Source organism: Mangifera indica, chromosome 5, assembly GCF_011075055.1.
Source record: "Mangifera indica cultivar Alphonso chromosome 5, CATAS_Mindica_2.1, whole genome shotgun sequence".
Taxonomy (NCBI): domain Eukaryota; kingdom Viridiplantae; phylum Streptophyta; class Magnoliopsida; order Sapindales; family Anacardiaceae; genus Mangifera; species Mangifera indica.
In genome coordinates, this window is record NC_058141.1 from 1,742,005 (window position 1) to 1,757,483 (window position 15,479).

At 31.9% G+C, this 15,479-nt stretch overlaps 1 protein-coding gene and 1 long non-coding RNA gene across 2 annotated transcripts; both read left to right on the forward strand.

Moving 5' to 3' along the window:
• Nucleotides 1–141: 141 nt before the first annotated feature.
• Nucleotides 142–10,609, forward strand: LOC123217127. Its single transcript, XR_006502425.1, has 2 exons — nt 142–314; nt 10,247–10,609. It is a non-coding gene; the product is annotated as an uncharacterized LOC123217127 (long non-coding RNA).
• On the forward strand, nt 7,409–8,867 carry LOC123217126 (MLP-like protein 43). Its single transcript, XM_044637907.1, has 2 exons — nt 7,409–7,674; nt 8,475–8,867. Exons 1-2 carry the CDS (start codon nt 7,488–7,490, stop codon nt 8,747–8,749), a joined length of 462 nt encoding a protein of 153 aa, XP_044493842.1. The 5' UTR covers nt 7,409–7,487; the 3' UTR covers nt 8,750–8,867.
• Nucleotides 10,610–15,479: the final 4,870 nt, after the last annotated feature.

Consider the following 15,479-nt stretch of genomic DNA (forward strand, 5'->3'; position numbering starts at 1 on the left):
CTTTGAGTTTATAAATTTCTTCTTTTTTCATCATATCTTAAATACAAACTGATGTATCTCAATCTATTCTCTTTATCCTAGATGGCACTGACTACAATCATTGAGCCCAATTCATACACAACTTTCTTAAAGGTTGCATGATGTAGAGATATGTCACCAACGAAAAGTGCAAACTTAAAAAAGAAAAATAATGAATCCCAAGAAGAGTTTGAAACTAGAACCAAAAATTTTTTCAGCTTGACAATAACTAACCAAGTACTACACGACGCAGCTCCAATACACTCACGTTTAATGTGATTAATGTTGTGTGACAGGTGGGTTTCCTGAAGTTGCAAAGGAGATAATTGAATCCACTGATGACTAGAACAACTCAACCACATTCAAAGTGATCGAAGGGCATCTACTGGAGAAGTACAAGAATTTCTATATCATAGTTCAAGCCAGTCAGAGGGAAGAGGGCAGCCTAGTGCATTGGCCTCTGAAGTATGGAGAAGGTGAGTGAGGAGGTTCCAGAGCCAAAACGGATGCTTAAATTGGCTATCGATGCTCACCTTATAAAGCAGGCTAATTGATTAGATCTGCACAGGTCGCTTAATTATGTACGCCATATGTATTAAGCACTGGCCTGTTGCAACTATATCAAGAACTTGAATAATATTTATGTGTTTAATTGTGACAGTTTTCTTATTTATGAATAATATTTATGTACTTGTTGAGTGTTTTGATTTTTTATTTTTGTTGAGGAATAAAATCTTATTGGACCTATTCATATATGTTATCTTTCAAGATCACTTCAACTGAATATTTGTTCAGGATTCAGTACAGATAAAGCAAGATAATAGCAAGACTATTAAAAAAACATGAAATCAAAATAACAAGGAAATTTACTTGGTTAGAGTCTCAAAATCAAAGCCCTACATCTAATGCAAAGAAAACCTCTAGTCAAATTCACTATAAGAATGAAAAATATAACTTACAACACTGATCACCTTCAATCTAAATACACAAACGATAAATCGGTTTGAAATCAAGCATCACTTAATGTGCATCATACAAACTTGACAAATTACATATTAAATTGACGAAAACTAGAGAATTTTCTCTACATAACCAAACCCTGATAGAGTGTATATATGAGAGAAAAAAAACCCTAGAATGAATAGAATCTACCGACACTTTGGTTTATATACTAAAGTCTAGAAAAATTTTATGCCCAAAAATGACCATTATGCCCTTTTGATGACAAAAGACAATTAAGTCATTACACATATAAATATTACCATTCTACCCTCAAGTCAAGATTAAGACATTATTCACAATATCCCTTTCATCCTTTGGAACTAGGGTTAAATTCAATCTGAGTTGCTTTAGTCTCAAAAGTTAACTCGACTTAATTTATGTTAAGAGGATTTGCTTGTTTTTTAAACCAAATCGAGCTCAAGTTAGAGAGAGTTTGACTTTGACAGACTCACAAGCTTAGCAGATAACTTGATTCGATTCAAGCTTGGCTCTCAATTCGATTCAAAATATGTTAAGCAATTGTCAAAATAATATCATTTTACTATTATTAAGAAAAACAACATCATTTTATCGATAAATCATAAATTTGAGTTACAAAATCCAGTCATGAACATGAATCAGGCACCAAATTTAAGGATTGAGCTGAACTCAAACTATCCTCAACTTTGATTCGACAAACTCAAATTGAACTCAAGGTGCCCTATTTTTTATCTGAGCCAAACCCAAAACAAGGAGTGTTTGGGTTTAAGTCAATTTGTATCCACCCTTGTTCATAACCATATCAAACACCAGATATGATGAAATATGAAGAAATGAGATGATATTTTGTAAATACATAATTATCTTGAATATATAAGCTAATTCTTTTTTTTTTTAATTTTTCTTATCTTGCAAAATGGTAGAATTTTTCTCGTGTCTATAGTTGAATTTGCTTCATCAACGTGTCCATGCCCTTCAGTATTTTCATTGTAGGCTTTTACAATGAGTTCATATAGACCGAAAAGGAAAATTCTTTGGACTTTGCAACATATTAAACTATCAAAACTATAAGATTATAAACACAGCCGATCTAGAATTGAAGCTCTAATTGGTTAGCTCAGTGTGAAATTGGCTCATGTATCCATTTGATGACAATGACGTCTATAGTTCCTCTGACAATACCATTCACTTGCCAACAATGTAACACATTGTACTGATTTGACTTAGTTCAAATTTGATAGATTCAAATCGAACTTGAGCCGTCTCTAAGTTTAACTCAAATCTAATCGAACCCACCCTTAAAAGTCATCTTTTCAATCACCAATATTAACTTAGATCCATTTTTCTTCCGTTCATAACTTAAATAAAAAAAAGATACTCTCTCGTAGTTCTCATTACAACAAAACTGACTTCGATTCATTTAGGATAATATGTAAGCAAATACTACGAACTATTTCAAAAATGAAACATTCATTTTGACAAAGTTAATTTTGAGGCATGCATGTATCTCACTCAAACCCTCATACATCGAGCCACTCAAGGCGGATTTCGACGACGCCACTGGCTACATTTTGCAATTTGAGGGCCATGTCTTGAGTTATTTTGCCGTTGTTCCATATGATGCCACTCTCCTCGAGGAGGCAGTTCTCCTTGGTAGGCTGCAGCTTCTTAATTGTACAGCCATTGGGAAGATTTTCCAGCCCCATTTTTATACAATCCATGTATGGCTTAATATAATAAATTTTTACACGTAAAGATTGTAGAAAAATAAGATAAAATCGAACCCATTTCTGATATATGATTTTTCTTACCAACTGAACTGGAATACAGGGATCTCTAATGGGAAGAGTCAAGTCCTCGTTCCATACAGGATTGCAGTTATTGCTCACCACTTTGGTCTTCAATTTCTGCAACAACATCCATGTAGAAAACGGAGCATAGTGAATAATATTTTCAAGCCAATGATTTTTTTAAAAAAATTTTCTGATATTAAATAGTTCAATGATCGTTTATATATATATATATTGTTGGTCAATAAGGATAAACTCAATACATTCGTTATGATCTGGGTAAACAAACCTCTAATGGGGTTCAATAACAATTTAAGTGATCAAAGTTATGAGTAGGCAAGGTTTATCAGATATTTGGTAGGTTCAATAACTTATATGTGTTGGTAAGGTGCCCTCTTTGAAACTCTAACACATAGTTTTACCCATTTAAAACTATTATTCGAAAAGGTTTCAGGAAATGAAGACCGGTCACTTCAATACATATAATTTCATGAACTCTACGAATTAATTGATATGACAAAATCAGGTATTCTAATAACCCTACAAATTTTGGATTCAATATTTTTTTAACCTGTGCGAGATCCTATAGATCAAATTGAATTATATTTGTTACGTAAAGATGAAAGAAACATGCTTGTTTTCCCTGGGTAACAACAACATAAGGATCGCTGCTAAATGTGTCACTTACAACAAGATCAATGCCTCTCTTCACACGGATTTTCAGAAGGCCCAACATACTTTCAATTGAACGAGACATTTTTCAGCTGCAGGTGATTCAAGAACCAAAATATTTTCTCAGAAAAACTGCCAATGGAAACGTTAACAAATACAAGCACATACACAAGTATTGCATACAAAAATTCATACAAAATCATAGAAAACTTAATAAAAAAGTATGAAAAAAGTCGAACCTGAGGAAGCTTTTATCGTAAACGAAAATTGTCCCTGGCTGAATTTGCTTCAAATATTTCAGGAACATCATAATTTATCAAGATAGAAAGTGAATATTTACTATTTATCACTAGTGAGACATCGGCGGGCCCTATTGAGATTCAAGAAAATGATAATTTTGATTATGTGATGATGGAGGCAAGAAGTTTACACAAATCAACAAAACTTTATGTTACCAAGAGTCCTATTGAAGGAAGAGACAATCAATAAGACAAAGAGGTTCAGGAGGAAAAAAGGGAGGATCATCTAACAAATGACTAGACATAACCACAAAGTTTCCAAAAATATGGTATGAACTATGGTGATGACAATATGAATGAGGATTATAATCTTGAAGGTAATGACGATGACGACGACAATAATGATGATGAGTTTCTAGGATTTTATGATGATGATGAGACTTACTGCGTACCAAGCCAAGACGTTGGGAGAAGTCAAACCAATGCTTACAATGATGAGGTTGAGTCTAGTGTGAGACGTTATGGCTCTATAGATATTGAAACATATACAAGTCATATTCATAATCCAAATTTATCTCAGTAGGTTCCTAAGCTTGTTGTGGATATTGATAATGTAGGCATCAATAATCAAGAAACACAAAGAGACAACAGTTTAAAAGCAATGTGCTTTTATGATTCAAAGGCTAAATTGATAACTTTATTTGAAATATGTGCTTTAGAGATAGGTATTTAATGAAAAGTTGTTTACTCTAACACGAAATGTTATCAAATTAGGTGTGCACATCCTTAATTCAATTGGCGTGCATAAGCTAAAAGGGAGAATGATGGAGACTACTAGGTGTTACAATGTATGGATGACATACACACACTTGTCTAAGGGATCAAATATTGTCACATCATAAGTAGACCAATGTCAAATCATTGGGGACCATTTTTAAATCAATGTTTGTGATTAATTGCATCTATCAACCGAAGGAAATTATCTATGATATGTCAGATAGGTACAAAATTGATATTTCATATACACAAACATAAGTGTAAAGACATATGTTATAAATGCATTTTGAGGATCTACCAAAGAGTTTTTCATGCTATTACCTAAGTATTATCACAATTTGAAGCTAAAAGACCTAGGAATTGTTACACATATTAATGTCGATGTAGAAAATAAGTTTTAGTTTTTCTTCATGGCTTTAGGTTGTTTGATAAAGGGGATCCAACAATTTGGTCCCCCAGTGATTTGCATTGATGTTACACATTTGAAGGGAAAGTACCTTGGGTCTCTTTTAATAATTGTTGCCAAAAACAACAATAATTAAATTTATCCACTAGTATTCAGTATCGAGAACAATGAGAGAATGGATACGTGGACTCTATTCGTGAGGTACCTATATATGTGCATCAATGATATTTCAGACTTGTCCATTATTTATGATCGACATCATTCAATCATTGTGTCAGTGGCAAACATATTCCCGTATGCTCGCCATGGTTTTTGTAACTACCATATAAAAGGTAACATGCATATGCTATTCAAAAACATCATACATATTGAAAGATTATTTTGGAAAGCAGTAAAGGTGTATCACCTTAAGGGCTTTAAATTTGTCATGAGTAAAATTATCAGAAATAATGTTGTTGCAATAGCCTATTTGGCCAATCTTGGGTATGAAAAATGAGCACACATCCACTTTTCAAGATAGTGATATAACATCATGACAACCAATATTACTGAATCCTTCAATGCTTTGACATAGACTACATGAGCTTTGCGTATCACCATATTGGTTGAGTTTGTTAGGATTTATAATCGGTGAAACTTGATAGGTATATTTGTTTAAATTTGATATATTTATTTATTCTTGATTACATTGAGTTTGATTAATTTTTTAATTAGGTGAGTGATCTCACGCATTAACATCGTAGGCAAAGGATAAGATTGTTGGATATATCTGTAAATCTGTAAATATGGGAGTCAAATTGATTAATGTCTACAGGTACAAAGTTCATGATTCACGACAACGGGCATTCCTTGTTAATCTTCTTTACTGGATATGTGACTATTGAAATTTTCAACTTTCTCAAATTCCATATACCCACGTCGTGGTTGTTGCACAGTTCAATAATCTTTTAGACTGTTTCAGATGGGTCAACTTATATTACTACATGGGTTATTTACAAGCAGTGTATAGAAAAGATATTAATTCGGTTGGCAATCAATCAATTTGGGCACCATCTAATATATCAACAATTTATCTACCCCAAATGCAACAAACATAGTCTAGTCATCCTTCCAACCATGCAAGGAGACCATCATAAAGAGAATAAGTCCAACCATAAAACTAGAGCCATATAAAATATTTCCCACCATCTCATATATCCAATATTGCACAAAACAATTTATTTGCATTTTATGTTCTAGAACGTTTTCCCATCTTCCTGTCAATTAAAAAAAAGTGTTGTTATACACACACACACACACACACACACATACAAACATGTGTACATATATATATATATATTCTGATTTTGTATTATAAATAAGAGTAATATTATGTATACATATTTATATGTATTATCAGATGATTAAGTGTTACTTTGTTTTTAATTCAAAATCACCTAATCATATAACGACATATATAACTGTTTACACATTTATGTACCCAAAATGAGTATACATAATTTTATTATATAAGTAAAGTAGCATTTAATGACTACATAATTCATAAACTTATGTGTACATATATTAAGTACACAAAATTGGTATACAAATAATATATCATCATACGATTGGTTAACTTTGAATTAAGGATAAAATTTAATTCAGTCACATTATGACATATCATTTATATACCTATTTTGTAAACTCAAATCATGCAATATTGATATATTATATTAATATTAAAATATTGAAATATATATGTTAGTTTAGGGGTGTATATAATTTGGTTCAAATCGAAAAACCAGATCAAACCACTTAAAAATTACGATTTGGTTTTGGTTAATAAATTAAAAAAAAACAGTTTTTAATTTGAATTGCAATTTGACAATTTCAAACCAAATCATAAATCATATTTTTTTTAAATACATATATAACTATATTTAATATAATTTTTCACTAAAAATTAGATATACAATTTATTTTTTCGTATTTATTTTTTTTACATATATATTTTATATTTATATTATATTTTAGAAAATTATAATTCAATTAATTTTATTAAATAATATATTTTTAAAAATAAATCATTTTTTAATAGGTTCAAATCATTTCACTACTTCCGTTCAATTTACAAATTTTACAAACCGTTTTTTTAATCTAATTAATGCACATCACTATGTTAGTTCATCATAAATCATAATGAATCTGAGACGGACTTAACTTTACTTGATATGGGAAATTGCAAATCCATACACACAAATATTAATAAAAAATAGAGTATTGTCATATCCATGTCTCTATCGCTATATGTTAGATTAGTTTGTATAATTTTATATATAAATAATAATATATTATTGTTTGATTAAAAAATTTTAAATTTAAGATAAAATAATATTTAATTATATTATAAAAAATTATTATTTATACATAAAATTATGTTTATTATTTGTATATATAGTTTTACAATAAAAAGTAATGTTAAAGTGCTAATGTAACCATGTGCTATAGATCGACGATCAGCACCTGGGTACACAAATCTTCTATAAAAAGGCTGGAGGCCTTTGTTTTCCATCACAGCCTTCTCTTCTCTACCTGCAAATTCTGTTAAGCTTCTTGGGCGAAAAAATGTCTCTAGTTGGTCAGTTGGAGACTGATGTAGAGATCAAGGCTCCTGCTAAGAAGTTTCACGATATCTTCAGCTGTAGACCTCACCACATCTCCAATGTCTGCCCTGAAAAGATACAAGGAGTCGATTTGCATGAAGGTGATTGGGGGAATTCTGGCTCTGTCATCTGCTGGAATTATATGCATGGTAAGGCCAATATATATGTTGAAGCTCTGATAGATCATTGTGTTTTTAATCAGCTTTGCTATTGATGTAAGTGGTCCAGTCGATCGTAGGGCTGAATTTGAGTTGAGCTAAGCTTACACATGGGTTGGCTTTAGTTTTGCTTGAATCTATTATAGTCAGCTCGAATTAAATTCGAACTGGTCAAAAGGTTGAATAGGATAATAATACTATTAATTTTAATAGGATAAATAGTATCATCATCGAAATAAACAATATCATTAGATAAAGATTTTAGCTAAATTGAAACTTCAGCTTCGATCAAACTTAATGCCAATTCAAGTCAAGTTGACTTGATTTGAGTCCACCATTAGTCAATCCACATTAATTATTATATTGTCTGTGATTCTTAACTACAGTGTAAACAAGCTAAATTTGAGTTTAAATCGCATGTATACAGCCCTCAAGGTGAGCTTGAGTTAGATATTGGCTAAATTAATGAGCTCATAAGCTCATGATTTGGTTTGATTAAAATATTAATAAACTTTTACAAGTTTCAAATTTTACATTCATACCCTTATAATCTTAGAGTTTGACTTTAAATTTAGAGGCAATTAATAAATATATAAATTATGAGATAATTGTATAAATATAATTTTTATATTTAAGGGATATTCAAATCGAATTCAAGTCAATTGTTTCTCTGGCAAATTTGCACAAGGTGAGAATTTTTCAACTTGATAGGATCAAACCAAGAACTATCTGACTCCATTTGGCTCATTTCGAGTATAACTCAATCTAACGTGATTGTTGCCGTGTGACAGATGGGGTTCCTGAAGTCGCCAAGGAGATAATTGAAGCCATTGATGACGAGATCAACTCAACCACTTTTAAAGTGATCGAAGGACACCTATTGGATAAATACAAAAGCTTCCTTTTCATTGTGCAAGCCAGTCAGAAGGAAGAGGGCAGCTTGGTGCATTGGACTTTGAAGTATGAGAAGGTGAGTGAGGAGGTTCCAGAGCCAAAAGGGATGCTTAAATTGGCCATCGATGTCACCAAAGATATCGATGCTCACCTTATAAAGCAGGCTAATTAATTAAATCCGCACTTATCGCTTAATCATGTGCGCTATATGTAATGTACTGGCCTGTTGTCACGGGCTCAGGTTGGGAGCCGAGACAGGGTTGAATAATAAAAAGTATTTTATTGTGACAGTTTCTTTATGAATAATATTTTGTACTTGTCGGGTGTTTTGATTTTTTGTTGGAGAACGAAATCTTATTGGAGATAGTCATACCTAGTTCATCCTATGGAACTAGGGTTGGATCCAATATATCTGAGTTGATTCAGTCTTAAAAATTAGTTAACTCAGTTTAAATTTATTTTGTTCAAATTTAAGTTGAAAAGATCTGTTCATTTTTTTAAATCAAATCAAACTCAAATTAGAGAGAATTCAACTTTGTATGGTTAACGACCTAAGTGGATAACTTGATTTGATTTGAACTTAGTTCATAACTTAATTAGAATTATGTCAAATAATTGTTAAAATAATATTATTTGACATATTGTTGAGTAAAACAACGTCGTTTTATCAATTAGTCATAAAATCAAGCCATAAATTTGAAGCATGAACACAAACTAGACTTCGAACTTAAGGATTAAGCCGAACTCGAGTTACATTTAACTTTAACTTGACAAACTTGAACCAAACTAGAGTCATTATATTTTTAATTCGAGTTAAACTCAAGCCAAAGAGTGTTCTGACTTTATTTGATTCATATCCACCATTATTCAAACCCATATCAAATCTCATATGTGATGGAATAGGATGAAATGAAATTACATTTTGTAAATACATAATTATCTTGAATATATTAACTGTTTCATTTTTTTTCCTTTGACCATATGTCAGATACAGGTATTTTGCAGTATGTTAGAATTTTTCTCATGTTTATGGTTGAATTTGCTTCTTCAACATGTCCGTGCCCTTCAATATTTTCATTGCAATATAACTATATGCTCAAATAATATATACAATTTTATACGTAAATAATGACATATCATCATATATATTAAAACAATTCATTATATCATCAATCAATCAACAATCGATCAATCAAGCCCACCAATCAAGTCAATAATCAATCAATCAATTCCAAAGATCAAAAAATCAAGAAAATTAATTTTTTTTGTATTTCCCTTTTTGTACCTCATTATATGTAAGTATAGATACTAGTTTTTATATATAAATTCATATATACAAGAAATTCAATTTATTTATATTTTATTATGGTATAAGAGCCACCCACTATGGCTTAAATATTTCTTCTTCTTTTTTATAGACTTTGAGTTTATAAATTTCTTTTTTTTTTCATCATATCTCAAATACAAATTGACATATCTCAACCTATTTTCTTTATCCTAATAACCCCAACTACAATCATTAGGCTCAATTTATACACAACTTTCTTAAAGGTTGTATGATGTGGAGATATGTCACCGACCAAAAGTGCAAACTTAAAAAGAAAAATAACTCCCAAGAAGAGTTTGAAACTCGAACCAAAAATTTTTTCAGCTTGACAAGAACTAACAGATGGGTTTCCTGAAGTTGCAAAGGAGATAATTGAATCCATTGATGACGAGAACAACTCAGCCGCATTCAAAGTGATCGAAAGGCATCTACTGGAGAAGTACAAGAGTTTCTATATCATAGTTCAAGCCAGTCAGAAGGAAGAGGGCAGCCTAGTGCATTGGCCTCTGAAGTATGGGAAGGTGAGTGAGGAGGTTCCAGAGCCAAAACGGATGCTTAAATTGGCTATCGATGCTCACCTTATAAAGCAGGCTAATTGATTAGATCTGCACAGATCGCTTAATTATGTACGCTCTATTTATTAAGCACTGGCCTGTTGCAACTATATCAAGAACTTGAATAATATTTATGTGTTCAGTTGTGACAGTTTTCTCATTTATGTACTTGTTGAGTGTTCTGATTTTTTATTTTTGTTGAAGATATATGTTATCTTTCAAGATCACTTCAATTGAATATTTGTTCAAGATTCGGTACGGATAAAGCAAGATTATATAGCAAGACAAATAAAGAAGGGAAATTATATTAAATGGTCAAAATTAAGGGGGTCTAAGCAAATTATCCAAAATAATTAAGTTTAAGCAAAAATGACATAATTTCAAAAAATGACTTAATTAAGGGGTTAAGTTGCGTTTTCAAAACATTAGGGAGCTGGCGGAGAGCAGTTAGTCCACGGGGGTGTTTCTAAAATTTTCCATGTGATAGTGGGCTAATCCCATGAATACCGTGGGTTGGGGGGAAAATTTACTTTTTTTAAACTGCAAGGGCGCTAAGAAATAAATATTGGACCTGTTTGTAATAGAAATTTAATCAAGGGGTAAATTGATATTTTTCATATCTAGGGTTTCTCGACGTGTAGTTTTCGAATTTGACATTTGGTTTTTCGATTTTTGTGTTTTTTTGGCATATTTTACGATGTAATGACATAATTTCAACTCAATATTTTGGTTTTTTCATTTATTGGATATATCGATTCGTATTTTTGAATTTTAATTTCGTTTTTGCAAATTTCGTCGTTTTATGATATATCAACTCGTATTTTTTAGATTTTTGAACAATTTTTCTATTGGTGACATTCTTACATATTTTAACTTATAGAGTTCGAATTTCAATTCCATTTTTCCGATTTTCGCCGTTTTAGGATAAATCGACTCTTTTTTTTCAAATTTTCTAACGATTTTTTGATTGTTCACATTTTATGGCATTTCAAAGTATAGAATTCGAATTTCAGTTTCGTTTTTTTGAATTTCGCTGTTTTATGATATATCGACTCGTATTTTACAGATTTTCGAACGATTTTACCATTCTTGACATTCTAGGATATTTCAATATTTAGAATTCGAATTTTAGTTTCGTTTTTTCAATTTTCACCATTTTAGGATATATCGACTCGTATTTTGAAGATTTTCGAACAATTTTTTGATTATTGACATTTTAGGGTATTTCAAAATATAGAATTCAAATTTCAGTTTCATTTTTTCGATTTTTGCCTTTTTAGGATATATCGACTCGTATTTTCAGATTTTCGACTGATTTTTTTATTGTTAATATTCTAAGGTATTTCAACGTATAGAATTCGAATTTCATTTTCGTTTTTTCAAATTTCACCGTTTTAGGATATATCGACTCGTATTTTCTAAATTTTCGAACGATTTTTCGATTATTGACATTTTAGGGTATTTCAACGTTTAGAATTCGAATTTTAGTTTTGTTTTTTCAATTTGTACCCTTTCAGGATATATCGACTTGTATTTTTCAGATTTTTGAATAATTTTTCAATTATTGACCTTCTAGGGTATTTAACGTTTAGAATTCGAATTTCAGTTTCATTTTTTCAAATTTCACTATTTTAGGATATATCGACTCATATTTTGAGGATTTCCAAATGATCTTTCCATTATTGACATTCTAGGGAATTTCAACATATAGAATTCGAATTTCAGTTATGTTTTTTTTATTTTTACAGTTTTAGAATATATGGACTTGTATTTTTTCAGATTTTTGAATGATTTTTCAATTGTTGACATTCTAGGCTATTTCAACGTATAGAATTCGAATTTCAGTTCCCTTTTTTTATTTTCACCATTTTAAGATAATGAAATCTTATTTTTTAAATTTTGTCATTTCTTTTTTGATTTTTTTCTATTTTTCATCTTTCTATGTTTTTTTCATTACTACTTTTGTTTACATATTTGTTTTTTATGAATATCTTACGAATTTTTAAAATTTTTACAGGATATTTCTTGTACAAGAAAACATGTTGAAGGCGAGCTGCGATCCCCGATGAGTCCAGACACTTTCGGGCAGAGGTTATATGTCGTGCACAGCACACCACATTATCCAGGATTGCATCTACACTTGACCCCGAAGCCACTCTAACTGTTTGAGAGGACATGTTTCGGGCATCTCCTTTGTCTACTGAAAACCAAATTTTTCAAGATATTGGTTCATGCATTTCTTTTACGATAGCTACATCGGCCCTCCATCAGAGACGAGTTATGGTTTAGGGTTAGCAGAGTTGACATAAGATTTAGCCCGTTTGAGTTTGCTTTGGTGATAGGGCTTTCATTTAACCAACGATCTGCTATTTCATCATATATTTCTCGCTCATCCGGACATAGGATCAAACATTCATATTTTCCCCGAGAGTCGTCTACCTCTATGCGTCAACGTTTAGCATCGTAGTTGTATTTCCACTGTATCAAGTAGATCACGGGTGTATATTTAATTAGCTCATTGTTTATTTATCATTCTTCATATGTTCTTATGTATATATTTATTGTATGTGCATATATATACGATGTACTTTATCTATCATTATATATGGATATTTATTTGATTTCATTTTTAAAATAATCTTGTCACATAAATAATTATATGTGATTTGAGTGATATTACTATCAAACATGAGATGAAATAAAGAAATACTCAAACAGTTCATTCTAACAAATATGAAATGAAGAAATTATTCATACTAAAGTTATTACATCACATGTGAATACAATTACACATTTGAAACAATAATGAATCATATAACCAACAAAACTAAATATAAGCTTGTCAAGATCTCAACCCTTTGCCTTTTCTGGATGAATGCTATGGGGTGGAGCTTGGGACTGGTGTTGGGCTTTTACATTGGGTTTGTACATGTTCTGGTTCATGACAACGACTGGAAATCCTTGGTGTAACATTTTCTCCTTGCAAAGGACGTCAATTTCTGTTGGAAGGGCAACCAGGATGATGACTATCGAGGACGGAGGGCAGAATAACTATTTTTTTTGGTGAGTGCAACCATTCTGATTAGTTTCCAAGATGATTAACAAGTTCTTGATGTATTGCACGGTAGAATTCAGTGCGGTTGAATAGATGAACCCATGCATTGACATTTGTGAGCCTCATATGTCGTGTAACAACAATGGCATGCTTGCACAGAATACGTGAAAGCTAAAATTTTATACACTTACAAGACATTTCACCGAAGTCCACAATACCCATGTATCCATCAAAACCAACAACCAATATCGAGTAGGTATAATTGGCTGAACCTCTAAGTGTGCAGACTTTGACAGACGACTGCTAATCTTCTTCTTCATCCAAGGGGTGACAAAGTTAGGGCATTCATCTGTAATTTTAAAAAATATTAAAAATACATTTGTTAATTACCAAAACTAAGGGGAAAAAGTATATGATCAAAAACTTTTAATTATTAACGATTGGATACTTACTTGCATGGTTTCTCCTCTCGTAAAACCATTCCTACATGGTACCACGAATGAACTCGATGAGCATTGTGATAGGCAGACCCCGTGCATGTCTGACAAGGGCGTTAAATGATTTTGCAATATTAGTTGTCATGATGTTGTATCGATGTCCCAAAAAGTGTGCTCCACTTCAACGCTCAAATCCGACCTCACGTAGATAAGCTCTAGCTTAAGGGTTCATCGAATCAAGAGATCGCATCATCGCCTCAAATTCTGGTTTAGTGTATGATTTTACGGTTTTCCAATATGTACCCGTAACCTGTAAGGTGGTAAAAAATATGAGAACTTTATAATAAAAATGTATGGAAAAGATAAACATTTCAAAATTTTAATACTTGTTTAAACATTTTACCTTTGAGTCTCGTTTATACTTTACCCGTATGTTACACAAAGGATGATGACAACAACATCCATGGTGGACATCTGGAAAGACTTCAACCATTGCAGAGTATATAGCATGATGTCGATCTAAGATTATCGCCAGCTCAGAGAGGTCATAGATGCATTCTTTAATCCTCCTTAAAAACCAACACCACGTGTCGTGATCTTCTTTTTTACCGACACCGAAACCAATAGGATATATCTGGTTATTACCGTCAAGAGTCACCGCAATGAATAAATGTCCTAGATATCGACCTTTAAGGAAAACAACGTCGATACAAATAACAAGTTAGAGATATTCTCTGAATGCACGAACGGAACATCCTAATGCCATGAAAAAATTCTTAAATCGATGGTCATTATCCGTTTCAATAGTAGTAACGGTGCCTAGATTAGTACGCTGTAGATTATAGCAATAATCCGGTAATAGCATAAATGATTCCTCCAGTGAGCCCCTTAATGAATTTATAGCCCAATTTCTTGCCCGTCACGCTTGTGAATATGAAATGTCAATTTTATACCAGTCGACGATGTCCATAATTATTTCCTTAGGCCGATAAATTTGATTAATCAACACAAACTTTGACCTCATTAATTGACCTAAAGCTCGGGCCCCAGCTTGTCAGTGATGTGGCATGATTTGATCAACTAAACATGTGTAGGTAGGATTCATATAGTTAATTTGAAACACTTCACAGACTTTGGACTTGTTTGCATGTATATACTACTCACAATTTTCAGCCTTGCACTTAATTTCCCATCGCGCCCTGTCAAACTTCTTGACCATGAATTGAAATCCTTTAAGTAAGGTAAATTACTTCACAACATCTTTCAATTGTACTTTATTATGGAAAATATCACCAACCTTTAGATCATTCTCCTCTCGGATCGATCCGATACCACCTGATGATGTTGATGGTTGTGGAAGAAAATCAAGAAGCCACCTAAATGAATCGGTGGGGATATTGTCAAAAAATGGCCCAGAATAATTTTCACCACCTGAAATAGGATCTTCAAGCTGTAAACTATCCATACCTTCAGTAACTGGTGCCATATACTCAGGCTTTACCTTTTCAGAAGGAATATCGAGCATATCA

Bases quoted from the DNA above. Each gene is read 5' to 3' on its own strand.
- LOC123217126 (XM_044637907.1), top strand. From the start codon at position 7,488: ATGTCTCTAGTTGGTCAGTTGGAGACTGATGTAGAGATCAAGGCTCCT. The intron at 7,675-8,474 runs GTAAGGCCAATA...GCCGTGTGACAG, and splicing joins CTGCTGGAATTATATGCATG to ATGGGGTTCCTGAAGTCGCC.